Below are 27375 nucleotides of genomic sequence, written 5' to 3'. Positions count from 1 at the left end.
ACCCCTCTATAAACTATGAATAAAAATACTTCCCGTTTCTTGGCAAATGTCACTTTAGAATTGGGATTAGGTAAGGTTTCATTAGGGGCAAACTAGCCTCTTAATGGGCTCTGACCTGTTAAAGCAATTTCCAGAGAAATCTAGGGATTCTCTTTGCTGGCACTAGTGATATGCTCTGGAAACTATCACCTTTTCCAATGCATTAGGTAGTCAGTTGTTGAAATGGAAGGAAAACCAAAGGAAAATGGTTAAATTGAACCTGTAATTTTTTTTTACATTTAAATAAATATAGGTTTTTCTCATTACCAGCAAAGAAAGCACTTTTATTAGCATGGCTCAGAAGTGAATTTTCTAATTTTTACAATTAAAATGCAGCAGCTGGTATCTATAGTGCTACTAGGTGGAAGAAGTATTTGTTCAAAATACAGAACACAAGACAAAAGTGCAAACAGATACACTTTATTTTAAATTCTTATTACACTGTATTTATAAAATGTTTGGAATGGAAAGCAGGTTTATATGCAAGAGCAAATGGATAATTTTATTAGAAGATGTAGACCCTGGTAAAACTGCATAATTACTTAATATAGATTGTCACCTTGCACTTACAATAGTCTCTTGTACCCCAGAGGACTTATATGGGAGGCTTCGACATTGCGAAGTTTCTAATGTGGTCACATAAGCTGTATAAAATGAGAGTGTGCCCAGGCCTGACATGAAAGCCCCAAAAAGTCTGATTTTCCTGGATCCAAGGGTACTCCCTGAGTATACGAGGTGTTATGAATTTTTGCTTTGTTCCACACACTTTAGTAAAATAACAGCCTGCAGTTCTCCCCCCTCCAGGACTTGCTTATTTTTAACAGCTGGTCACAGGTTTTGCAGGAGGCAATGTGGGCAATGTGTGGCAACAAGGGAGCTTTTCACTGAGACCACCAAATGGTACAATAACCCCCCAGTGTTTAAAGAGCAAGAGGTTCCTTTTGACTTCTTTAGAAATTCAGTTAGCTCACCCGTGCTGTTAGTACAGGATATGCTCTTACAGACTGTGCCCAGTGGAGAGTAGTTGCACCTTTGTCTCGTGGGAAAAAGATCCCAAAAAGTATTTTAGGGAAGATGAGAAATGAACACCCACCCCCACCCCTGGTGCCCTAGCATAATGGGGTACATGGCTTAGTATGGAGCAGTACTCTGAATGGAAAACTACTGGAAATGACAGATTAAGAGAAGCTTCTGGGCAAGAAGGTCCTCAAGGGAGGAGCGATGCCTTAGGAGGCCCCCCTGCACCTCACAGAGGAATATGCCATGAGAAAGGCAGGAAGCAGATCCAGCTTCTGGAATTTCTGACTCTCAGGATACATCTTTATTCCTTTTCCAGTTGAGCTATGTATTTCTGGGGTTACTCTTGTAACAGGACTTCACTTTGAAGTAGCCATGATTCCTAGGAACTTTCAGGCACTTTTTAATCTAAACTCCTCTCCAGATTTTTAGTTTAAACTCACCCCCAGCTCCAGTGCAGGATATTTGTTAGGGTTGTGGGACTGGCAGGAGAAGACTCTCGGGCCCCCCCTCCACTCCTCTCTTCTTCACCTCATTTACCAATCTGAACTGCTCTGGGGTGATGAACACCCCCAGTACACGCTCATGAGGGGAAATGGGTTTACAGGGTGGGTTCAGGAGAGCAAAAAAGACAGAAAAGGGTGAAGAAGAGAGAACACATCATACACAAGAGTATATGTATCACATATACACCAGGAAATGCAAGTTTGGTGTGATGAATTCTGAGCAGGGATTTTCACCAAGCAAAGAAGAGGAACAGCATATCAACAGCACACGGGGTGGGATGAGGGTATGGAATACAGAAGTGAGTATGTGTGGGTGGCTGCACACATGAAAGAGTAGGAGAAAAAGCATAGGGAAGCTGCAAGAGGAAACAAGAGGCTGAGAATATTCTGGAGATAACACATCCTGAGATACTTCCAGCAAAGCCAGCTCTCTATGAACCTGAACATCATTACATTGTAAGATAAAGCAGACCCTTTAGCTAGAAATACCTGTTTCTATTGCAGCCTGAATGATCTACCATAATGTTGTGTAATTCAGTCTAAGCATTTATAATACTGGGTTCTTTTTTTTTTATTCCCTTTTCAGTGAAATATCAGGCCTTAATTAAAACCTGAATGGAGCTGAATGGAGCTTTTCAAATTCTCTTGAAGCAGTAATGCAAAAGACCATAAATACAGGTGAACTATAGGAATAATATGACCTAGAATTGCCTTTAATTACATTTTAAATCATTCACTATCCAGGTGCTTTTTCATGCTCTCCCCAGCCTTGCCAATTAGTTTTCTATATCAATTTTTTTTCAATGCAAGGATGACCAATATAACACCAAGCAAATTTACATCTCTTCCTCTGCTACGCCCTTACCATGATATTTTGAAATACAGCTAAATGGGAGAAGAAGGCAGCACCTTGGTTCATGGTTTCTGAATCTGGACATTCAGCTCACCATACACATGCCTCAAAGCATCACAATTCAGGCTTGCAATCAGCTTTCGCAACCCTGGTCGCATTGGGATGCATTTTACTTCCCAGGTCAATGTAGAATTCATTGGGATACTCCTGCAGAAAAAAAGAAAAGTTACAATATTGTGATCAGTTGGCCAGTGCTCTCAACATGCCACACAACAGAGAAGCTTAAGGTGGATAGTATAACACGTCCCAAATTTTTTTATGTTTCACTCAGTCTCATAAATGTCCAATAAATTACTCCCTCTGTCTTCTATTCCTCTCATAACTGACTCTGTCAAAGCCTTTTCTAGCCTTTCCTCCAGGCTAACTTTAAATTTCCAAAATTAATCCATTTTCTTCTGCCTCCTGTCACTTCTGTCTCTTCATCATCTTCAGAATGACCTTCTTTATATCTAACATATATTTTTCCATTTTATAATTCCATTTTTTTCTGTTTTTTATAGCCTATAACCTGTTGCTGATTCCTTAAATGGTTAAACAAATTCTTTTTATGAAGTGTTCAGGGCATTTCCATGCAAGCCTAATGCAGCACTGATGAGATGTTGAACCCCTCTGCCAGCTCCTGCTCTGAACCACCCTGTGCCAGCTGTAATATCAACAGATCTCCTCACTGGCCACTTCAGATGACTCCTTCAAGTCCTTACAAGTAAGCAAAAGTGTTCTTGGGACTCCTGCTGTTAACAGTTACTCTTGCATTTTACATTTTACGTTATGTATGACTCTTGATAACTCATACTATAAAGCAACTGTATTCTGCACTGCTTTTGGTTTTCTATTTTTTGCTATGATTAAGATGCATGGAGAGCCTCAAGTACTGGGGTTTTGTGTGTTCTCAGTGCCTTCATTAAGTTCTGTGCAAGGATTTTGAAGGCTGATATTGATTGATTGATTGTGTTTGGGGGGTGTCAGGATACAACTGCTCCAAAGGAACCAGTGCAGAAGGTAGTGTTGTGGGGAGCTCTTTATTAAAATGAATGTTCTTTTCCTCATCATTAAATAAGAGGATTATAAATTTAGGCAGTGTTCTCATCTCATACAACTATAGTATTATGCAAACAACTGAACAAAGTGAGAGCAAAGTAAGCCTATACCTCAGTCACTGTTTAAAATTCTTATCTGATAGGATTTGGTTCTCAGGTTCCATATCCTATGCCAGGGTCAGGACAGAAATGACTGCCCAGTCTCAGCACAAGCTGCCACAAGACAAGAAACCTTAATTAGCTCTAAATGAGCTAGCCTGGAATCCTCCCACCTGAATATTTGTCTCAGTGAAGTCTGCCCCTGGTAAAACGAGAGGTATTCTAGCTCCTTGGAGGTTAGCTTAGCATGGCACTGCACTGCATTTTACATATATACTCATAGGTACCTTGGGGCATGTACCCAGTTTTAGGGAAAAAAAGTAAAGGAAGATCATATTTTTGGTAAGAGCATGTGCAGACTGCTTCCAGAAGGTGTTTATCCTCTCTTCATCTTTGTTATTAATGAGAGGTATTCTGTTCCCCTTGGCTGGCCTGCCTGCATCCACCAGATGCCCAGTAAAACGGTAGCATGAAAATGCAGTGACTTCAATTGCTGCAGAAGGTTAAATATATTTTAAGATGTAGATTTTATGGGAATTATCTGCAAGGGATTATCTGTATGGAAAGTGAAGAAGATATTACGCAAGTCTGCTGTGCAGACTACACTTCTTGAGCAGTTGCGGGGGGCCAGATTCTCTAGGGATGAAGGTTTTTGGGCTGCATTTTTACAGTGCTTCAGTGAGAGAGGGTGGCACTTCTATCCTTGTTTTATGGTGCTATCCTCTCTGTGTATATATATACTTATATATATATATGTGCGTGTGTGTGTGTGTGTGTGTATGTGTGCGGGAAGACAACAGCTGTGCTGGGAAACCAAACCCACCTTTTCCTGTCTCTCTACTGTCCTATTTCTAAAAAAACTTGCTTCTCTCTACAAATGCTAATACTAGCTGAGCTTTGATGTGTAGAAACACTCAACATGACTTACCTGCTAGTGTGAAAGCATGCTTGGCTATAATCCTTTTAACACTATCCCTCATGGCCTGGTTAGTTCTCATTTGTCATGCAAAGACTGTGCCCCGTGTAGGGATTGCTGCTGCCAAAGGCTTTTTCATGTCATGCTCCTCATTTGTCTGAGGCTAATAGCTAAATATTAATATCTATATCTATACATAGATTTTATGAATGGTCAAAATTGAAGCCCCCAGGCTACTACATTCCCAGAATAATGTGGTATCTGCTGGATCACATGCGACATGTTTTGTGGAGTCACAAGTGATACAGAAAAGCTACCTTAAAAATACAGAGGTCAAAAGCCTTATCCCCACAAAGAACTGGAATAAGCTACATTCCATATATGACAGTCCCTGATAAACAGGGAAGTGATGGAAGCATGGGGAAAGCCTAGAATGTGTTTAATTCTCCCTGCAAATGGAGTAAAGCCACCCTGATCTGATTTTTCCTGGGAGAGAACTCAGTGATGAATGGTTCTGCATAATATGCTGAGCCATCACCACACCAGAACCATTTATCACTTTGAATGCACGGAGACAAATGTGATTATTATTTAAATAAACTACAACTGCCCCCTGCTCTGTCCTCTGTGTGTATCACCTGCATCCTACATTCATCTGAGAGAAGTTAAATCTTAAAATGACTAAGTTGATCCATTTCCATTTTAAATGATGCTAAGGGCATTACTGAAAAGAGGAAAACATGGTGACAAAGGAAAATGACGTCTGTTCCATGAGTCATTTTTCTTCCTAACTCCTGTGCCTTTGATGCTCCTGACAATTTTTGCATCCTTGAAAATGAGAGCAGCCCACATCAGGTTTTGGATTGAGAAGGATGCAGAACAACAAGGGGGGCGGGAATGGCTGGGCAGCAGTGAAGGCTATTGCTTCAACTTGTGTAACTCCTGTGGACCGTGCTGAGTCATGTTCAGCAGTGCCTGTGACATACCATGTGCACAAAGCAAGCACAGTATGATGCCCTTTCACAGTCATTTTTCTATCAGCTCCACTCTGGAGGCTGGTTTTGATCTTTTTATTCCTGTCCCACGTGCAGTCAGGCCCAGACCTCCCCTACCAGCTGCAGAGGATGCTGACAATTTATGCAGCTCCTGAACACAGGCAATTTTTCAAACTCATTTTGCACACACCTGGGGACCATCAGCTCAGGTAATGACAGATAACACTGCTTTGGCTGCCCAAAGCAAATGGCTGCAAAATTTTCCAAGGATCTCCATTATATACCCTGGAACTGGCTAAGCTTATAACACTCAAATGGAGAGAGAATTTAGGAAACAACTTGCTTAGTATACAGGTACCACGGTGTCAGCATGTGGTGTGACTGAGAAAAATGAATGTGGTTTCCCTTTTCCTCAGGCCTGGGAGCACCCTGTGCTGGGAATGCTCCTCTGTGCCAGGGCAGCCCTGTGCAGTGGTGCTACTGGGGGGCAGCTGTGTGCTCACATACACACCACGGCTATGCCAGCAGGCTTTGCATCCAGCGCACATTTTGTATCTTGACATAAGCTTGAAAAGATCATCTGAGGTACCTGAACATCTTGTATAATCATGATTAACATGAGCAGAGAAAAGCCCTTTTTGAAAAGCAGCACAGGACTTGATTTGCACATACTGAGCGAGTGGCAGTAAACACTTCATGTGTAGGATAGCGGCTGTGATAGCGGCTTGTAGGTGCTATTGTCAAGTGCTAAAAATAATGCAATACAGCGAAAAAGTAAACTTCAGCTGCACTAGCAACTACCCACAATCACTACCTTTCCTCCAACCATGGTACTGAACAGAAGAAATGCTGTTTTTCTGGACAACCTGACCTCTTTCAACTATTGAGGCCTATAGCTCCCCTGTGCATTGAATTTTAAAGTACAGAGAGAGTGTTTGAATTAAATAACTCAGCACAGCATTAGTTAGATGTCTCGTGAACTTCCTCCCATGAGTAAGCAGGGGATGAATTCCCAGCTAGTTGTGCTTTCTTCCCTACCTGAACTCCTTTTTTGTCGTTCTCAGAACACCAGGTCCCTCGAGGCGGAGTGTGACGTTCTCCAAGGTTTGTTTCAGAGGATTGGTGAATTCCACAATCACGGACATTTCTTTACCAGCTACCAGCTCACCTTTGGTCTGCAAGACAAGGAAATTACAATTCTCCACAAACTGATAGTAACAAAATGTCCCATAGTGAAATCTGCAGGGTTAAATACGCAGTACTTGCAAGGCAGAAGAGGAAGGGCAATGGAGCACCCAGCAAAACAGCATGAGGCAAAAAAGACTAGTCAGAAGAAAATTGTTGCATGAGCTCACAGGTACCATTGCACATTTTTCTACCCACTGCAATTTTCCCTAAGCTACATGGCAGTCAGGAGGCAGGCCCTCATTTCCATAGAAAACCAGAAGTCTACATGTTGACAGTTCTGGAGCTGATGTCCAGCAGAGGGTGAGTCCAGCTAAGGGGGCCTCTCTCCCAGACTCTACCCCACTCCTCAGGCTCCCCACTGAAATGAAGAGACCTGAAGCACTGAAGTTCATGGTCTGCTCAGGCTCCCCACCAGCACTGAAGAGCATGATCTGCTCAGGACATATGCTCCAGAAAAGAAGGGCAGGTCTTACTATCCTAAATTAGAAACACCAGGCTACATTGCCTGCACCTCTCAAAAGTGTTGTGCCCATCTTTCCCTTGCTTTGTAACCTCTTCTCATGCTCTGAAGGGTTTCTAACCCTGCATGTGTTCTCTACAGAGACACGAGGGCCAGTTTTCCTCCAAACGCCTATGGAAGCAAAAAAGCAACACATTTTGCTCTGGAAAATATTAAACTGTGAGACTAATGAACAGTGATCACATTGACTTCCTTGCGTATTACAGTACATAGCTGAAGGGATCTGTCTGTCCCTTTGGATCAGTGCCGGTAGTACAGCTGTCTGGAAAACATCTCCAAATGAATGTGGTTTTAAACAAAGGCTCCATGAGTAGGGATTTGGGTTTTTTTCCCCATGGAAATACAGCACTTCTCACAGAATATGTGTGCTTGTTTTGCTCAGGCATGGGTTTTCAGCTGGTGGCTGGCAGATCTGTCAGCCCAGTTCATGGTCCATGAACTGATTTGAAGGGCCTTGAGAAAGGCAACTAAGAAGAACAAGTATCTTGTCAATAAATTTAAATTGCTCTTTTATAGGAGTATGACAGCTGCAAAAAGCTGCAAAGACTCTGGTCTAAGGGATCACTGTGCACCAAATACTAATACACTGACTGGAGTAAAGGAGGGGATACAGCTAAGCTCTCAACAGCATTTGGGCACCTGAATTTGCAAATGACATCATTGGCATCAGTCCTAGTCCGATTAGAGATCTTACATCCTCCTTGTTTCAACTGACCATTTAAGAGCACTGTTACTTGGAGGGGATTCAAAATCATCTTGAAGTCCCACACATGCAACTGAGACCATGATACCTATTTGCCGAGCTGATTTTTGTAATCTGCTCTCAAGTTATATTAGAATGTGGTGTAATTTCTTCAGCTCTTAAGTCTGACAATCTCCTTAGACCAACAGAGAAAGCTCAAAGGTGTATTCAAAGATGTGAGGGGAAATACATTTTTTCATTCTTCTCTCTCACTCTCACATTAAGAAATCTAGTCTGTCAGTCACATTCAATGAAGAAATCTGACAAGAAAACTTGGGAGATAAACTTTCTCAGATTTCTTTAAAAAGCAATAAAGCTAAGTTTCCTCTATCAATACACAGATATATACACATGCACACACACAATTAAAACAATTCAGCTATTAAAATTCCAGCATATTTTCACACATCACAAAGAAAGAGTGAAGACACAAACTCACTTTTACGAGAAAACATGGTTCTTGGACAACAGCCTATCCTATATACTAAACATCCTTCCTACATATCAGCAGGGAGGATAAACTATTTGGAAGCTGAAATTTGAAATGCTGTATAAGATGTTCTGTTTAAGTATTGAATTGAATATTTAAATTTAAAATATGGCTATTGAAGACAGTTATTTGAAGTAGCGTTTGTCTGTCTTGTTTACCTCCTCTCTAGAATGCTCAGTAGACCAAAAATATTTTGTTTTAAAATAAAATTATCTGATCAGAACACTGTGACATTTCTGAAGACCACAAAATGGAATGGATTTTTTTGCAAACTTCACTGTAATTTTGATCTACATTTTTAAAAGCCTTTTTCTGCAGGAAGCTGCAGTTCCTACATACATTATTACATGGAAACCTGAACATTGGTTCAAATAAATATGTAGAGGGGAAAAGGTACATAAACTTAGATTTCTTACAAGGTCACTCATTCATGCTTCCTGAATAGGTATTTTAATTTCTTTTTAGTATTTGAAAAAAGCAGATCCAGTTTCCAACACTCAAAGCAGATGAAGGCTTGGTGCTTTTGAAAATTAGACAATTTGTTTGCATGCTCAGTTATACATTGAGAAGTCTAAGTCTCAACCCTGTCTTTGCTGTGCAACATAGGCTCCTTGTCCTATCACAATCATTACACTTCTACATTTTCATAGGTACCATGTAGAAATGCTTCAGCTTTCAGGGAACACCACTGACATTCACAGAGCGGCAGCAAAGCACTGAAATCCAAAAAGCATTGTCCCTAATCAATGCTGCCCATCCAAGTTTGGAGAAACTTTCCACAATACCTGCAGAAGCTCTCCAAGCAAAATCACTTTAACTGCAGCATTCTTCATTCTTCAGCAAGAGGCCTCTGTTCTATGTGCTTTAAATATAATAGACTTTTGAAGTAGTTAAAGACTTGAGTGACTTGAGTGAGTTCTCTCTCTTAGAGTTTCTCCAGCTTTTTCAGATCTTTTCCCCTCCTTCCTCCACTGAGATCATTTCAGCTCTTTACTGCCAGTGCTGCTGTCAGCCTCCGTCTTCAATGCAGGGATACTCAATACAATATATAACATACCTATAAACCCTCATATACTCCAGGCAGATGCTGTTTTATAAGGTCCACGTTAGACTGACAGTCTAATGTGCACACACACACACACACATACACTCCCCCATCCCAGAAGTCAATGTGACAACCTTGTAGAGAATAGCCTGCGTGCAACATGGTGGTCATTCACTTCCACCACAACCTTGAGCTACCTTGATCCGCAGGGTGGGAATTTCCAGGATGGTCGCCTTCTGCATGGCCAGAACCTTCCCCGTTTCATTGATCCGTGCAGTCACAAAGAAATGAAAGGAGGCTTGCTCCAGCAGATCACTCATGTACTCACTGGATTTGATCACAACATCGAAAGAGCTAGCTGAGGGGAGAAACAGGAAAGAAAAAAGGCATCTGAAGCAGTCTAATCACTAATTGCTCCTCCCCATCATGGCCAGTGCTAGTTATGTAAATGCCTTGGAAAAAAGGTTTATACAGGGTTTATACTCAGCCTCTGCCCAGTACCCTCAGCGTGGGATCAGGTCACTGTTGAAAGTTTCTAGGCACTACTACAAAATAAGTGAGAAGGAAGACTGGTAATACATATCCACTGGGCATAAAGGCCCAAAACAGCTTTTAAACGTAACTCCTGTAAATGTTTGCTTTTTCACTTCATTCCTGTGCTTCTTTTGCCTCTATTCCTGGAACAGAGATGCCACCAGAGCAGCAACTGGGGGTTGTGAGCCCATGCAGGCTAGATGAGAGACCACTTGCTCTCCAGGGCATCTCTGCATATCTGCCTTTGTTCTACACTGGACTCGTCTGCAAAATTTAGCAAGAAGATCTTCCTGTCACTAGCATGCCCTCCAGAGAGCTTTCACGTGCTCCCTGACAAAAATTATTGGAAGGAACAAGTCCCCATAGGCTAGACAGTTGATATGCAGGGAATCATTAATTTTAACTATATTGAACTGCAATTCCCAGGCCAACAATGGTGTGAGAATGTGATGCAGAGAGGCAGATCTGCTAACAAAGTGACCAGGCAGAATATATAGACGTGAAGCTCTTGTCTCTATAAACATTCATTATAACCCTAGTAAACACATTGAGATCTCCCATCTGTTACCTACGATGATTACTGTTGTCTGTTATTTGTATTGTATTTGTGACATACACTGTAAACACTGAGATAATTGAACTCAGTTGGGTAAATGACATTCACCCCTTTTTACTCTTTTGATCTGCTCACATCAAAACCAGTTCCTTGATTTGGTTTCAAAGCTATTCCCTTGATGACCACCTGACCTGGATTTACTAGGCCAGCCTTAAATTTACTTGATGTGCTCCTGCTCCCTCCCTCTCACTCTTTATCTTGTGTAAAAGAATTTCCCATAATGCCCTTAACTGTAAATTATAAATCAGGCAAGGTATTTCTCTTCTGAGAAGTAAATAAGTAAACAAATTAGTTACAATCTAAGAGAGATTTACTTTGCAGTGGAAGAAAAGACAACCTTTTCTGTTTAAATTTAATCACAACAGGAAAAAAAAGAATAGACTTTCATTTCCTTAGCACTGGTTGTGCTGGTAAGTTGCCAGTACCACTTACTGCACCTGGGAAACCCAAGGAAAACACAGTATTGAGCCTTACAGCCTTTCAAAAAAAACCAGAGAAAACTAAATATAACTGAGTAGATGCGAGAGCACCTTTGAAGGCACTGGAAGGTTTAAGCTATTCAAATCCTCAAAGAGATTTTCAACCCACACGATTCTTTTAATCATTATTCTGAAAATCGTTTATTCGTTTCCTGTTTGAAAACTTATTGTCTTCATACTTTCAGCAGCATGTGCTGGAAGAATGCCTTTGACACATCTTTATTGTATTGTAATGTTTTTGTTACATATATATATCTGTATATATAAAGCATATATATATATACACACATGCTTCTTGCCATGAACAAAGCCTACAAATCCTGATTGAGTGCCTCAGAAGGTATTCTCCCATTACACCCCTGACAGAATGTTCTCATACACTTGGAAATAACCATGCTGCCTCCCTTCGCACTGCCCATCTGGTCAGACATTATTCCTGATTGCACACGTACTCCTTTCTGAGGCAAAGGAGAAAGAATTCATGCTTGAGTTTCATGTATCACCTTCAGAGATGGTGTAATTTGTGAGGGGTTTTTGTCCTATTGCAGGACAAAGTGCCCCACAAGTCAATGACTGTAGCTCAGGTATAAGCTAATTTCCACCTTGAAAGGTGGGAATACCTTAAAAAATGTCTCATTGGCCAGAAGCAGTGATGGGGACGTGCTCTTGGTACATATGCATAAAAATCCATGTTCTGTTCTCTCAGGTGCCTCTTTCCAGTCTGCGTTCACTCGCCATCATTCAATTCAGAGTTTCCAGCATGATTTCAAGAAGCTTTTTACAAACCATTTACTTAACTTAGAAAAAATGAATTAAGGGGCTAAGTGAATGCTTAAACATCTATTCATTTAATTTCTTGCAAAGAGGAGATAGGTGAGCCTCAAAGCACTGCAGAAGCTGTATTTTAGATAATAATACGTTACACAGACTTTTGATGCAAGAGCAGACATAAATAAGTCCTGGAACTAAGCACAAATCACAGCCAGAAAGTGTAGTAGATATTTGCACCTCTCCTACAAGATGACTGAATTTTTCCTCATCAAAGAAGTGGTACAGCATTTAGCCAAGACCATTGAAAATTATTTTTTTACTGTACCTGGCCAAATCTCCCAAAGTTTTGAAGTATTTCAGATCAAATATTTAGTAACTGATGTAAGCTACTATAAACCACTATAAACCACTGTGTTTTGATAGGCTGTGTCGGAACAACCCAGTGATCATTTCCAGAACCCATGCAAATGACCCAGGGAGCTAAGAAGAACCAGTGAGCAGCTGTCGGAGTTTTGTTACAGATCGGAGGTAGATGTTTTATTAACCTTCACCTGTAGATCCCTATAAAGTGGACTTCTACTTTATGGAGATTAATTGGCTTCAAATAAAACATGCAGTTTTAGATGATGCTCAAAGTGAGGAAGAAAGAGGATATTTTTTTCAAGGCATGCCAGGAACTGTGGTCCCATGGAGGCTTCTCACTGAGACAAAACTCCAAGGAAAACTGAGGAAAGAGGGCTCACAGTGTCCCTTGGGCTGGGATGAGGTCGACAAGACAGATGAGAAAGGTCAGAGGTCAGCTAGGGTTGCTGTGATCCAGCAGTAGACCCAGATCAGGAGGCCCATCCTTCGGGCTCCCAAAGTCCCGCCACTCCTGCTGTGCTCAGAAAGATTGCTTTTGCCCAGTAGCAGTGTCAAGAAGGAAAAATCATTGCTCCTGACAGTCTCAGCAGCAAACTCAAGTGGAAGATCCTCTGACTTAGCCTCATAAGAGGACATTTTCATCACTTCTGCTGATCTGAAGGCACTGACCAAGGACACAAGCCTGTCAGGAGAACAATTGATTGGCAGTCACTTGTTGCTAGAGAAACCAAGGATCTACAGCCAGCCTGCTTGATAGGACTTCAGTCCTTGCTGTTTTCTGACTGGAGCTGTGACAGCTGACAGGAAATAGGTTAGTTATGTGCAAATTAAAAAAGGAGAACGTCCCGCTCCCCTACTTTGAGGAGTGCAAAATACTGCTTTCAGCTTCCTGAGCTAGCCTGCCAGGAACCACTTTTCTGATGAGAAGGGGGAGGCAGGCTGTCCCTACTGCAGTTCAGAGGGCACTAGGAAAAGTAAATGCTGTCTCTGTAAAGATAACTCACCTCTGGTGTTCTTCCTCCCCAGCTGACAGATGTCCCTCCTCTATAATGACACATTTTAGTTACATATAAACTTTATAGATCACTGTAAATACAAAATCCTGAACCACCTAGTCCTCCAAAGCCAGATATCCACTTGAATCTACTCAGAGCTTGTCAGCTTCTACCAGGTAAGATGAAGTATTCACTTTTTTGTCTCTGTATATGATACCCTGTAGAACCAGACCTTCTCCTTCTCCTGCTAAGATGCTGTTAGGAGAATAAAAGTATGAAAAACAACAACTTGCAGCTTAATATCTGTGCTCCTTTGCTTTTTTTTTTTTACTAAATAAGAAAAATAAACAATTCCCAGACATGAGGCTTGGTGTAAGAGAGCAATAACCTGAAGAAAACAGCCTCAGCTCTAAATGACCACGACATATGGGCCAGAGCTAGGAGTAGAACCTTCTGATACCAAATACAATATCCTACCTCTAGCTACTAGAATTGCCTCTACCATGGGTAAAAGCATTGGTGACAGTCAATAAGACAGAAAAAAAGCTAGCAGTTTTGAAAACAACTATGCAAGGCTTACATGAAGAGGGTTCCAGTTTTGCACTGAAAGAGTGCTTCTTGAATTCACTTTTTAGGACTCCTGTATAAAACACTATGTTGCCTGAAAGGTAGGTAGTAGCAGTGTAGGAGTTGCGACTTCTGTTCCTGAAAGTTATAGTGACTTTAAAGTCATTGCCAAGGACTGCCTTTTGCACTTGGAAGTCCATGTCAATATCTGTTTGTGGCTGATACGTGGTATCTCGGGTAGTTTGCTTTTTAACTCCATACATCACAGCAGTCTCAAGAGCCAGTCTCTCCTCATCTGAGCCTAGAAATAAATGAAAATCAGATTTAGAAAAGAAACAGGAATACTGCATTAGCCCACCTACTGTTCAGAAGGGTGCATTTTCCATAAATTGTAGTAGCTGAAATGACTGAATGAGGACAGTGAACCTTCCTGGGGTAATGTTATTATTAAGAGAACTTCACAGCTTCCAAGTGAGTTGGTATTTAAGCCATGTTGGACAAATTGGTGCAGCTGAATTCCTATCAATATGGCCACATTGATTTACTCTTTGCAAACATCTGGCCTGAGTAAGAAGTGTCTAAACAGCTGTACAGAAAAGAAAACCTTGAATTGTTTTGAATGCTTTGAGTTGCTCCATGACAACAGCTTACTCAGTACAAAGCATTTCTGAGTGGCAAAGTTTGTGCTCTCTTTGTGCCTTATGATCAAGGCGTCCACGGTGTTTCTGGGATGGACTTACAAATTAAGAGTTCCAGAGGGCACTTTCGCACCTTCTCATGAAGATCCCTTGGTGCCAGACGTTTGCAAATCCATCATGCAAGATCTGACCAAGGTACATGTACACTGGTATAGTCCTACCCCATTTCAGGTTACCTTCTCGGAACTTGTACTCCTCAGTAATCTCCACCATTCCGTCACCTCCAACTTCCTTGGTCACAATCAACTGCCCAATATGGGTTGTGTCAATTTTTTCTATCACTTGGGTTCCATTTTTCTCCATTCTTGAGAAAATAATGTCACTATTCACCTATGAAATTAAATGAAAAAAGATTGAGATACGTGGAAGTAGAGAGAGGTACAGATGTTAGCCTATCTCACCTCAAAACAATGACACGTTGACTTGACAGTTCATTGGTTACCCACATTGAAGTTTCATGTTTAAAAGTAGTCCTATGCTAAGATGCATTTTACTATCCACAGTTTCAGAAGAACAGAGAGTGTAAAGTGGAGTAGGCTAGAGAGATATAAATTTGGGGAACATGATTACACATTTCTTGTACCAAGAAGCTTTAGAAATAAAGAGGGTAATGCTTAATAGATAAAATAACTTTATTCTTTTCTGTCCTAAGCTATATACAATTCAATTAGAGAGAAACATGTCCTGCAGCTGCTGTAATTCTAGGCACACCATCTCTGGTGATGCAAGAGGTTAAAACTCCAGACCAGGCTCTCTAGCTCCTTACTGAGATATTACCCTCTCAGATCTGTGAGTCAGATCACCTGTGTGAACTCTCCATTACCCATAGCAGCCAAAAGGAACGTGGTGAACAGAGATGAGCAGCTAGAGCTAGTAACCCATTTGCCAGCATAGCTGAACCTTGGAAGGAAAAATGACCATAGCCTGAAGTTCCAATTGTGTCAGAGTAGCTTTTTCTGCTTATTACATTGGTGAGCAGAGATCAGAGAAATCTCTGTCATTCATTAGAGCCATATCACACCTACTGGCCTGCATGTCAAAATATAATGATGAGATTGTTCTGTCATATGAAGCATACATGAAGTAACTTCTCAATCCATAAATGGTGGTGGAGCCCTATCTTCTGTCTCACTTCGGTCTCACTGATGTCATTCATTGCAATAAAAATTTTCATGTATATACCTCAGCATAGACAAAAGGAGCATCAAATTGGAAGCAAACATGACCATGTTTAATGGCTTGAACTGAAGCTGGACCACACCTGTACATACCTATGGGGAGAAGAGAGATAATATCAGAGACTAAATTAATTAAAAACACATCAAAATGCTATATATTCTCAAAGAAAAGGAATTCTTGGGGTTTAGCTTACTCTTTTAATAGTTTACAGGAACTATGATCAAGAAACAAGAAGCTTAATTTCTGTTACCAGCCCTCTAGACAGCACATACTCAAGTGTGGAACGGCCTCATGGTTCAGTACCTTTAATGGCACCATAAAGTCCACTGTAAGTCTCAAGTGTTTGAAACACACTTATAGCTGATTTCGGTTAAAGCAGATACTTTTGGGAGGACTCAGTTACACCACAGGCTGAGAAAGATCTCACTGCAAATTTGCGAAGCATGTATTTTAAGGCCTGGAAAATTAAGGACTGGGAAGAAATAGCAGTGGCTTTTCACTTTTTCTCTCCTGACTACTGTCTGCTCAGGAAGTTTAGCTAGGGCTGCATAAAATGAAGGAGAACTAATTTGATCAGGATCTTGTATAGGTGCTCTAAAATTTTTGAAGCCATCTTTGGCAACAGGATAACATCTCTTCTGTACCAAGCAGGACCTTTGTCATGCAGGACTTTATGCCCATGCATCATGATCAGTGTTATAATAAGGACAGATTTCTTTTAGAGCTCAAAACATATCAGGATAAGGCTCTAAGCACAGGTGACTGTGGTTAATCTGGTTCAAGATGTTGTCACTGGCCATATGGTGCCACTGGCTCAGCTATCATCAGCTCATTGTTTGCCACAAAGAACCCAAACATTAGAAAGTGAGCTAAGGAGGGCTTCAACAATATTACCATCACTGGTTTCTTGAGGTGTCCCGTCAACAACCTGCCATCCTCCAAAACCAACAGGAAGATCAGGTCTGGTCATCCAAGCTTCATTCCAGCAATGATAATTCCTTAGACAAGAGATGGGACCAAAATATTAAATTATTGAAAAGAAGCATACAGACCAAACAAACTTGTGTATTTATGCCCTGCCATTTTTTCAATAACAAAGTTTGCCAATTCAAGGACAAACTAGTTGACTCTTGTAAGAGAACAGGTTTTTAGGTCTAAAAGATTGATACCTATTGGTAAAAATCTGAAATTCACAATCCTTCACTGTAGTTTCTTCACTGCAAGTTGAAGAAGCTTTTTTACATCTTCTAATGTGTTCTGAATGTGAATGTCTCAGAAAATATGCCAGTGTTTGGAGACTGTTGGGGTAGATGTAGAGCTACACAAACCAGAATCCTTTTCCAGCCAGACACCTCCACTTCAATCTGCCTGCAAACTTCGAATCTTCAAGCCAATGAAGCACAGTCTGGTTTATAATTATTAAGACCGAAGCTTGGGCATCTCTTACTCCATGACGTGCAGTGTGCAGTTTTCACAGCTCAAAAAAACCATGCTTAGTTTTTCCATGTTGGTTGAGAAAAAGACCATGCATAGCCTTTCTAAGACTATTCTCACTGTGTGTTCCTTATAAGGTTTTCCCAGTGTGTCTTGCCAATGAGGGCATTGTCCTGAAACACATAGTTTTTCATAAAACCCACCTAGAACCACTGTGGGCCAAGTCTTACCTTTAGGGCCCAGGACAGTATGCTGAAAGGTGAAATTCTGAAAGTGGTTCATCTAGGTGCTCAGGCTTGAAATGCTCTCACCTGGCTGGGTGCTCAGGAAAAGAAAAAAGCACCACAGCACCATCACAGTCTACCCAGGATGTTTCAAAGATGAAACAGTAACTTTCTGCAATGATACTGGTGCTCAAGGGAGAACACAAGCAAGAAGATCTAGGAAAAGGGTCTTGTAGTAAAGCCAACAAAGGGTTTGAATTTTACTACTGCAAAAAAATAAAAGAAGGAAGGAATAGAGAAAGGCACAATTTTGCTTGCAAATTATATATATCCTACAGCAGTTCTGAATAAAATTACATCTGTACAGCTGCTGATATAGCCCCTAGTACACGCAATGATATTAGCAACCAAAATGTGGATTGTTAAACTCTGACCATGTCATTAATAATACGTGAAAACCAGCCATGGAGTCAGAAGGATCTGAGGCTTGTCTAACAAGGCATTTCAAAGTGGAAATGAAAGCTTGGATCAGGGTAAAACTTGTCAGTTAGGAGAGTTAATGAAGCAGCACTACAGAAAAAGGAATTATTCAAGGAAAATGACACACACACAGAGAATTTTTGATGCTGCTGAGAGCAGGCAGTGCTGAATCATGCTCACAGAGCTTTGCTGAGGGCTACCAGAGGATGGGATGGTACTTCATGGTAGGTGAGTATTTGAATACTGCTATGCCAACATGTGAGAAAGCCAATCCCTGCTGCGAAGCCTTTACTGGTTCACTTTGAATCAGTCAGATGTGTCTTTGGCTTTGTGTTCTGCAAAAGAAGAACCTGAAGAGCAGAAGGGAAAGATGATAAAAGCAAGGGGTTGGGTTTAACAGCATGGAAAATGGCAGATCTACTTCAATTCTGTAATTAGGCAATGCAGCTTTTTCTATATTTTTTTCTATATTCATCTTAGGGACAGGACCTTTCTTTCTGGTTTCTGTTGGTGTAGTGCTGGACACAACAGAATGGCAATTTCTTTAGGTCTGCTGCCATGCAAATAACAAACTTTAGGATATCAAATGTGAATGGACAGAAAGACATTTCTTGTAAAACAGTCAACATTAAGAAGAGTAGGGATGAGGGGACATTTGCTTCTCCAAAACGTAGCAGAAACTTCTTTAGTAGAAGTGAGCATAGCTGAAGAGGTGGCTCTGCAACCATAATTTGTTAAACTGATCCTGTAATTCTTGTATTCTACAGCAAGCCTGAGACATTAAAGAAAGCAAGAATGGCAATACAGATCAATGTAGTGACCATTAAATATTTACAGAGATAATTACAAATAGACTAAACAAAGCAATGGGGAAATTAATAAAAGATGACCAGGTGGGTTTTATGCCTGGAAGACAGTTCAAGAAGGGCAGTTCATACTGTTTATGGGACAGGCACATGCTGGAAAAAGCTGCTGTCCTTTTACTAGCTAACAGGTTCAGGCATTGAGGTCGAGAGGGGCACTGATAACATTGTTGAGAAATTAGAGCAAAGGTATCTGGAAGTGAATAGGAAAGCAGAGGTCTCAGAAAGGCTTTCTGCACAGGCCTGGGCATGGGTGGGGTGACATCAAGCAAGTTTCTGTTGAGGTACTGATGTCGATCTACTTGGACCTCACAGTAGGAGAGAGTCTTGATTCCCATCCAAAAGAAATATTCTATAAGTGTCTTTATATCATCATTAAGAAAGACAAGAAGAACAAAGTAAGGGGACAGAGACAGTACTGATGGGCCCAAATCCGGCCAGCTTTATAAAAATAACTTTTTGCAAAGTCTGTGTAATTTTGTATACGTGTTTTGTTGGTGGTGTTGTTGTTTCCTATCCTGAGGGAGAAAATGATTTTTAATAAAAATAAATAAATGTCAAATAACATTCAGAGGGAGCCCCACACTGAGATTGATTGGACTAAAAATTCTGGCTCCAAATATCCCTGAAGTCTGAGAGTATTTAAAACCTGAAGATAGATCCGCTTCAGCAGTACAAGGCTGGAGTACAAGTACAATAGAAATGATATATTAATAGAGAAAAAGAGCTTTGCTTCCAGTTTTCAGGAGATTATAAGTAAAATTGAGAAATGCATTTAAAAAAACCATTATAAATACCTTGAGCTTGTCCTCTTAAAAAAAGAAATAAAATAGACATTAAAAATAAAATCAAGGTTAAGACACAAGCCAATAAAAGTCGGCATGTGGGCTACCATGGAGTGTTACAGAGTAATGAAAAGAAAGGACACAGAGGAGAAATGAAAAGAGGTATATATATTAAGTTGTGCCCAAAGGGTTATGTGCACCATGTACTAATAAATGCATCTAGTGGATAAAAGGATGAACAAGGTGGTTCAAAAAGTATTCAAGCCAAAGAAAAGCAAATGTGGGATGAGAGGATGAAATGCTAGTGTAAAGGTGCGTATGGATTTCAGTGGAGCTAGGATGATTGTGGATGATCTGACCCTGTCCCAAAAGAATTGAAAAAACAGGATTGAATTAAGAAGTCTTAGGAAACAACTGGGAAAAAGAGATGTAGGGAAGTAAAAGGAAATGTCGAAAGTGAGTGAGAGGTGTTATATACACTAGGTTAGGAGAAGGAGAGAAGAAGAGATGAGACAGTGAAAATTCTGAAGCATAGCAATGATCCCTTACTGGGTGTGTATGGACTGAGCAGTGAAGCAGCCAGTCACTAAGTCTTGTTTCACACCATTTATAGGCAGAGGAGGTTTCAGCTCTCTGAGCCATAGAAGGACTAGCCCCATGAGACGTACTGAGGTCCTGCTGTCTCATAGACCAGATGTAAAGGATCCTAAGAGGAGGAAACAAGGCAAATAGCAGGACCACAGCTCTGGATTTCAGGAGAATAGGCTAAGACCTGTTTAAGGTCTTGCTTGGAAGAATCCCATGGGAGGCAGTTCTGGGTAGAAGATGGATCCAGGAGAGCTGGTTGTTTTTCAAGGGTCATCTCCTCCAAGCTTAGGAATCATCCATCCTTGTGTGCAGGAAATCAACCAAAAGTGGTACAAGTCCACAAGGTGGTCCCAGTTAAACTCAAACATTTAAAAAAAAGGTGCTAAGAAAGAGGGGGAAGTGACCAGAAGGAATACAGAGTCACTGTTTGAGCATGCAGGGACAGCTTTAGGAAAGCCAAAATACAGATCAAACAGAGTATGCCAAGAAACGTGAACAGCAGTAAGAAAGACAAGTACATCAGTATCAAAAGGAAGACTACAGAAAATGCAGGGCTGCTGCTGAACAGGGCAGGTGACCTGCTGACAAAGCATTAAGAGAAGACCAAAATATTCAATGTCTTCTTTACCTTGGTTTTTACTGCTAAGGTTTGCCTTCAGCAATCACAGCCCCCACAACCAATGTGAAAGCTCGGAGTAACAAAAACTTACCATCTGTAGATGAGTAACAAGTTAGAACTAGTTAAACACACTGGATACACACAAGTCCAATGCATCTGATGGAATGAACCCAAAAATGCTGAGGGAGCTGGCCAATGTCACTGTAAGACAACTCATATCTATCTTTGAAAGATCATCGCAATTGGAGGAGGTTCCTGAGGACTGGAAGGAAACGAATATCACTCCATTCTTCGAGAAAGGGAAGAAGGAGTATCCAGGGAGCTACAGACTTGTGAGCTTCACCTTGAGCCCTGGCAAGGTTATAGAGCAAGTTCTGGAAAACATTTCCAAACATATTAAGGACTAGGTAATTGGCAGTAGTCAGCATGGATTTACAGGCAGCCAGGTTTGTCAGCTGTGCCTGACAAACCTGATAGCTTTCACTGATGAAGTGAATGACTGAAAGGACAAGGGGAGAAGAATGCGTGGAGATTGATCCTTTTGACTTTAGCACTGTCTTCTAGAACATTCTCATAGACCAACCCTTGAACTATAGGCTAGACAAGTGGACAGTAAAATACATTGAAAACTGGCTGAACTGCTGGGATCAGAAGGTTGTGATTAGTGGTGTGAACTCCAGCTGGAGCCTAGACATTGTGTACCCCAGAGGTCAATACAGGGTCCAGTACTATTTAACAGCTTCATTAATGACTTGGATTACAAGACCCACTGCACCCTCAGCAAATTTGCTGACATAGAAAACTGGAAGCAATAGCTGATACAACAGAGACTGCACACAAGGAGAAGGTAAAGCAGCTGAGACTGTTCAGCCTGAAGATGACAGGGTCAATAGGACCTTATCCATGCATATAAATGCTGGATTAGGGAGTTGAGGGAAAGAAGACAGAGCCAGACTCTTCTCAGCAGCCCAGTGACAGGACAAGAAGCAACAGGCACATATTGAAACACAGAAAATTTTGTCTGAAGATCAGGAAAAACTTTTTTACTGTGAGAATGGTTGAGCCCTGGCATCAGTTTCCCAGAGAAGTTGTGAAGTATCCATCCTTGGAGATACTCAAAGCCCAACTAGATATGGCCCTAAGCAACCAGCTCTAGCTAATCCTGCTGTGAGCAGGACTGTATGACTTCCATGGGTCCCTTCCAGTCTCAACTACTCTATGATGCTGTGATACAAGCTTCAGATGTAAATGAACTTAATTGTTTTCCTTAGATTTCCTCTTGATTATGGAAATCACATAAAAGAGGTTACAATAACAGGTTCAGTCATTTCCTCCACCACATAATGGGTTTATTACAGTTTTAATATAAAGACTTCCATAGATTAATGAAGCATGCTGATGAGCAGCTATGCTAATGACTGAAGATATCATTGACACAAATCAAGTATATTAACATTGAATAGGATGAGTATCTCCTGAATATAAGAATATAGAGGTCATATTCACTGCTTCACTCTGAGGAGGAGGGGCTTGAGGGCCAATAACCCACACAGAGCATATAATCAATAAATGCTACACTTCTCCTGTCAGACAACAGACAGTAAGAATTTGAAAAGCCAGTTAGAGGACTGCCTTCTGCAAAAGAATGTGTAAACTCTATTTATTGGTCCTAGGGAGTTTTCTTCTTATAAATCTGGTGATAGAATTTCAGTATCTTGTACGATACCTTAACTTGTTTCACTTTTTCAGCTGAACTGGATTTATTTTGGAAGGTACCTATGCAACAACAATTGCATGTACACAATGTAAAACCAGTCTATAAATGTGGAAACTGGGAACAGGCAAAACAAGAAGAATATTTTTCCATATAGATTGAGGTACACCTTTGAGCCTGGCTCCAGAAGGATGGAAGTGCCCATCGTACCCCTTTCCATTTTTAGAAATAGCTTGGCCCGAAGGAACACCAGCCCATTCCAGCTCTCCTCTGGTGTGCTTAAATGTACACTGTATGGTAACAGTACTAGCAGGATCCCCCAGGGTTTGCTTACTCAACAAGCACTTCATATTAGTCAGCCCACTAACAATCCATTCATTCTGTTTTACATAAGCTAGCAGTGTTCTTCAATGCACAGAGAAATAAATAAAACATAGGCATTGCCATCATGTTTTTTACTACTTATATCATTGACACATTAAAGGCATTTTCCAGGAAGACTCACCAGACAGAGTCTTTTGTAAGTTTGGTGTCCACTTTTCCTTCCTCATCCAGGAAGAAGTCCAACCGTAAATTGGCATTATTATCATGGGCAGAAGAGTAGTTGGTGATGAGTCTTGCAGGTATCCCCAAGCATCTCAGGACTGTGGCAAAGACAAAAGTGCGATGAGGAGGACAAATATGAAGGCTGTGTTCATGGATGACAGGATGAGAGGACAGAAACTATTAATAACTAGAATAAAATGGGAAAACACAGTCAAAACAACCCAAATAATTCCTCCTATCTGTCTTTATATAGCACTTGGTAAATATTTTATTTGGTCCCAAAATGATGAGCATTCAGGGTATGTGGTGGTACAATGGTTATAACCTAAGCAGCTAATTACCAATAGTTTTAAAGCAGCCTTCCATAGCAACAACACTGCAGCCTTTCAGGACAAAGCTGGTGCAGTGGGTCAACTGCATGACCAAATGTGGTACAAAGAAAAACAAGTCTGAACTTGCAAGAAATGCAAAATATGTCAGGTCTCTTAGTATGAGTAACTCAGGAGAATCATGAGATTATGCTAAAAAGAAAATTAACAGAAAGTATCTCCTTTTGATTGATTTGGAGTTTTCTTGTTTCACATCTGCTGACAGGAGGGATCAGGAGTACACAAAGAATAAAGCAGAAAATTAGTGCTAGCAATGGTGAAAAGCTGCATTGTTTGCAACTGAAATGACAGAGCTTGAGCGTCTGAATAAAATGCATTATATAATTCATAATTAATATTGAATGTTAAATAATAGTATTTGAGAGCTAACAGTCCCTTCCCATAAAGGATCTTAAAAGGAGGACCAAAGAAAAAAGCCCCTGGCCCTAAATCTCAGACCATCACAATGTAACACTGGTGACTCTTCTCACAATTTGACAAGTGGTAGATTTGGGAAATGTGGAAATGCTACAGCTATGTCTGCAGTCTGCAGTAGTGCATCAGTAGGTTTCTATCTTTGTGTGCACCCTGCCTGATAAATAGGCATGGAGCACAGCCCTGAGAGGGGAGTAGGGTTGCAGGGTGACACATCATCTCAGCTTCTCCAGATGACATATTTTGTTTCTCAGCCAAAAAAAGTTCCTTTTTTTCCAATTTAGGAGCCAACATGGTTCTGCAGAAAACAGAGGATGTCTGTTGGGTTTTTTTCCCCTCTTCTTTTTTTTTTTTTTTTTAAGGGGAAAGATTTTTATTGAAAATCCCATTTAAAAATAGTTCCAATGCTGCAAAGTTGAACAGCTCTTCCTGCTACTGCTGGGTTTTGTATATTCATTAGTGTCACTACTGTGACTCCCAATAAAGTGTAACACTGCACATTCATTTCAAGTTCCTGGATGACAAATTACCTGGATGCATCCAATACCATATGTACCTATTGATTAAACTTAATTCAAGTGCCCTCCAAGGCTTCCAGTGCATGAGCCATCAGGGCTCATTGAAAATAATTTGTCTGACAATTTCAAGATTAATGACCATTTCTCGAATGTTTTAGCATTTTTAACGGATGAATATCCAGAGCGTACATTATAGTAACCTTGGAAAGCTGGACTGGTCACAATAATAAAACATTGGCAGCTGAGGGAGACTCAAAATCACCTCAAAACAACCCTGTTAGTTGCACATGACCGTTTGGACCTTCGCTGTCCTCTCTGTAGTGATCAGCAGCTGGATATATCAGTGGCTATCATCAGATTAGCCACTGGACATTTCCATTTCATAAGTCTCGACAAACTTTGTACTTCAGCAATCCTTGCAGCAGTACAAAGTGCCAGATCTCTGACTTGACTAACTTAGTCAGCAAACCAAGTCTAGTTTCACCCCAGATAAATACGCCTCTCCATTTAACACAGCAGGCTCCAGGCCTCTGCTGCATCGCCCCAGTTTCACAGTGGCCTGCAGGCAAAATATTGCGTAGTGGTGATTCAGGGCCATTGCAGGGGGAAGGTGGGAGAACTGGTGTTTGTGTCTGTCTGTGATCTATAGAAATCCAGATAAGGCAACAGGCAGAGAAGACAAAGTGGGCCATGGAAGCCACTGCGAGGAATTCCTCCATAGGAAACATTTGCATGAGCCTTTTTAAACCCATTATGTTGTGCAGAGGCTGAGGAGCATCAAGTACAGACCACGTAGCCTCAGACAGTGAAGGAAGTAGATATCTCTCAGGTTCTTTGGATGTGGGTGATTGCTCATTATCCCACTGCTCCAGGAATAAAATTAAGCATTTCATGTGTGAAGGACACAGCACCTGCCAGCACCTTCCCAAATCAAAACAGGAGCCTCTTCAAATACATGAAAGAATCTGGACTTGCAGAAAACAGCTGACATTGTCCCATGCAACATCCTTGTCTCTGAATTGGAGAAACATGGATTTAATGGATGGACCAATTGGTGGATAAAGAATTGACTGGATGATTGCACTCAAGAAGTGGCTGTCAATGGTTCAATGTCCAAGTGGAGATCGGTAACGAGTGACATTCCTCAGGTGTTGGTGCCATTTAACATCTTTGTCAGTGACAGAGACAGTGGGATTGAGTGCACTGTTGGCAAGTTTGCTGATGACCCCAAGTTGTGTAGTGCAGTTGACACACTGGAGGGAAGGGATGGCATCCAGAGGGATCTTGAGAGGCTTGAGAGGTGGGCCTGTGTGAACCTCATGAAGTTCTACAACGCCAAGTGTAAAGTCCTGCACACGGGTCAAGGCAATCCCAAGCAATGGGGAGAAGTGACTGAGAGTGGCCCTGAGGAGAAGGACTTGGGGGTGCTAGTTGACAAGAAGCTCAACACAACCAGGTAATGTGTGCCTGCAGTCCAGAAAGCCAACTGTATCCTGGGCTACATCAAAAGCAATGTGGCCAAGAGGTTGAGGGTGGTGATTCTGCCCCTCTACTCTGCTCTCATGAGACCCCACCTGGAGTGCTGCATCCAGCCCTGAGGTACCCAACATAAGAAGGTCACAGACCTGTTGAAGCAAGTCCAGAGCAGGGCCACGAAGATGATCAGAGGGCTGGAGTACCTATCCTATGAAGACAAAACTGAGAGAGTTGGGCTGTTCTGCCTGGAGAAGAGAAGGCTCTGGGGAGACCTTATAGCACCTTGCAGTACATAGAGGGGGCCTGTAAGAGAGCTGGAGACAAACTTTTTACAAGGTCATGTAGTGATAGGACAAGGGGGAATGGCTTTAAACTGAGAGAGGTGGGGTTTAGATTGGATATGAGAAAGAAACTCTTCACTATGAGAGTGGTGAGGCACTGGAACAGGTTGCCCAGGGAAGTTGTGGATGCCTCATCTCTGGAAGTGTTCAAACCCAGGCTGGTTGGAGCTTTGAGCAACCTGGTCTAGTGGAAGGTGTTCCTGCTAACAGCAGGGAAGCTGGGACTAGATGATCTTTAAGGTCCCTTCCAACCCAGATCGTTCTATGATTCTGTGCAAAGCAGAGAAATCTGAAACTCCATCCCCCACTGCAGCTGTGAGAAGCGTGTGCCAGCAGAAGGCTAGGTGGTCAGAAGACAGCTTTATTTCTGAGGTCCTTACTCCTTTGAATAGTTTTTGAACCACCTCAGGTAACCAGAATGAGTTATGAAATTTAGTTATCCAGACAGGAGGAAAACTATGTACAAAATGAAACACATACAGAACAGGCAAAAATAAAGTGAAAACACAGAGATGCCCAAAGCTGCCTGGGGGTGAAGAACCACTCTTTCAACTTATCATTCATTATTCAATTTTCACATTTCCTGTGGAAGATGGGTGATTAATTGCCCTCATTTTTTATAAAAGTATAATGTGAAGAGAAGTATAATGTGATTCCTTGAGAAAGCAACATGTGACAGTATTAAGGTACATAAAAAAGGGAAAGGTTTCACAGAGAAATTTTCTGTAATTTCCTTTTCACATCTTAAAGACATGGACCAAATCTTGGCTTCAGCTGTGGCTGAAAAGTACTTCATGCAATGTAGGCTCCAAGCCTGCAGAAATACACATTGTGTCTCCCTGCAACACGCTGATATGGTCTTCCCCACAGTCTGATGCTTAAATGCATATATTGTAAGTGCTTCTCAGGATGATCATCTCAGCTTAAGACACTTACTTTTAGTCTCTGTTCAGCTTCTTCTACTGGCCTATACCACAGGCATAGGAACGGTTTAACTGGCTTTATACTGATGTTTGACATAAGCATTGCTTCTAATGTCTGGTCCCTATTACCTGTATAAAGCACATTTGCTACACTCTGAGAGTCTTTCCTGACTGCTAATACGCTGCAGTGTGTCCTGTGTATTAGCAGATGATGTTGTTAGAAAGTGCTAGATAGTAAAAAAATGGGACCAATTCAATGCCACTTTCCTCACTAGGTTTTATGACCCGCAACACTCTGCAGAAACACTAGAACTCTAGTTTGACCAACTCTGTTTAGACTTAACCTTGTAGT

At 41.2% G+C, this 27375-nt stretch overlaps 1 protein-coding gene across 1 annotated transcript in view; it reads right to left on the bottom strand.

Moving 5' to 3' along the window:
• Positions 1-322: 322 nt before the first annotated feature.
• The window catches only part of F13A1 (coagulation factor XIII A chain), a 61092-nt gene continuing 34039 nt past the window's right edge, over positions 323-27375 (bottom strand). Inside the window, exons 8-15 of the mRNA XM_051799067.1 lie at positions 22922-23060; positions 16604-16707; positions 15713-15801; positions 14707-14860; positions 13846-14133; positions 9705-9865; positions 6561-6697; positions 323-2622 (exon numbers count right to left, since the gene is read on the bottom strand). Of these exons, the coding sequence (XP_051655027.1) occupies positions 2478-2622; positions 6561-6697; positions 9705-9865; positions 13846-14133; positions 14707-14860; positions 15713-15801; positions 16604-16707; positions 22922-23060 (1217 nt within the window). The 3' untranslated portion in view covers positions 323-2477. The remainder of the gene's footprint in view (positions 2623-6560; positions 6698-9704; positions 9866-13845; positions 14134-14706; positions 14861-15712; positions 15802-16603; positions 16708-22921; positions 23061-27375) is intronic.

Source organism: Manacus candei, unplaced genomic scaffold (genome assembly GCF_025592945.1).
Source record: "Manacus candei isolate 608988 ecotype Guabito, Panama unplaced genomic scaffold, ASM2559294v1 h1tg000049l, whole genome shotgun sequence".
In the NCBI taxonomy this organism is placed as follows: Eukaryota; Metazoa; Chordata; class Aves; order Passeriformes; family Pipridae; genus Manacus; species Manacus candei.
Note: the sequence above shows the minus strand (reverse complement) of the source record. Positions and strands in the feature narration are given on the sequence as shown.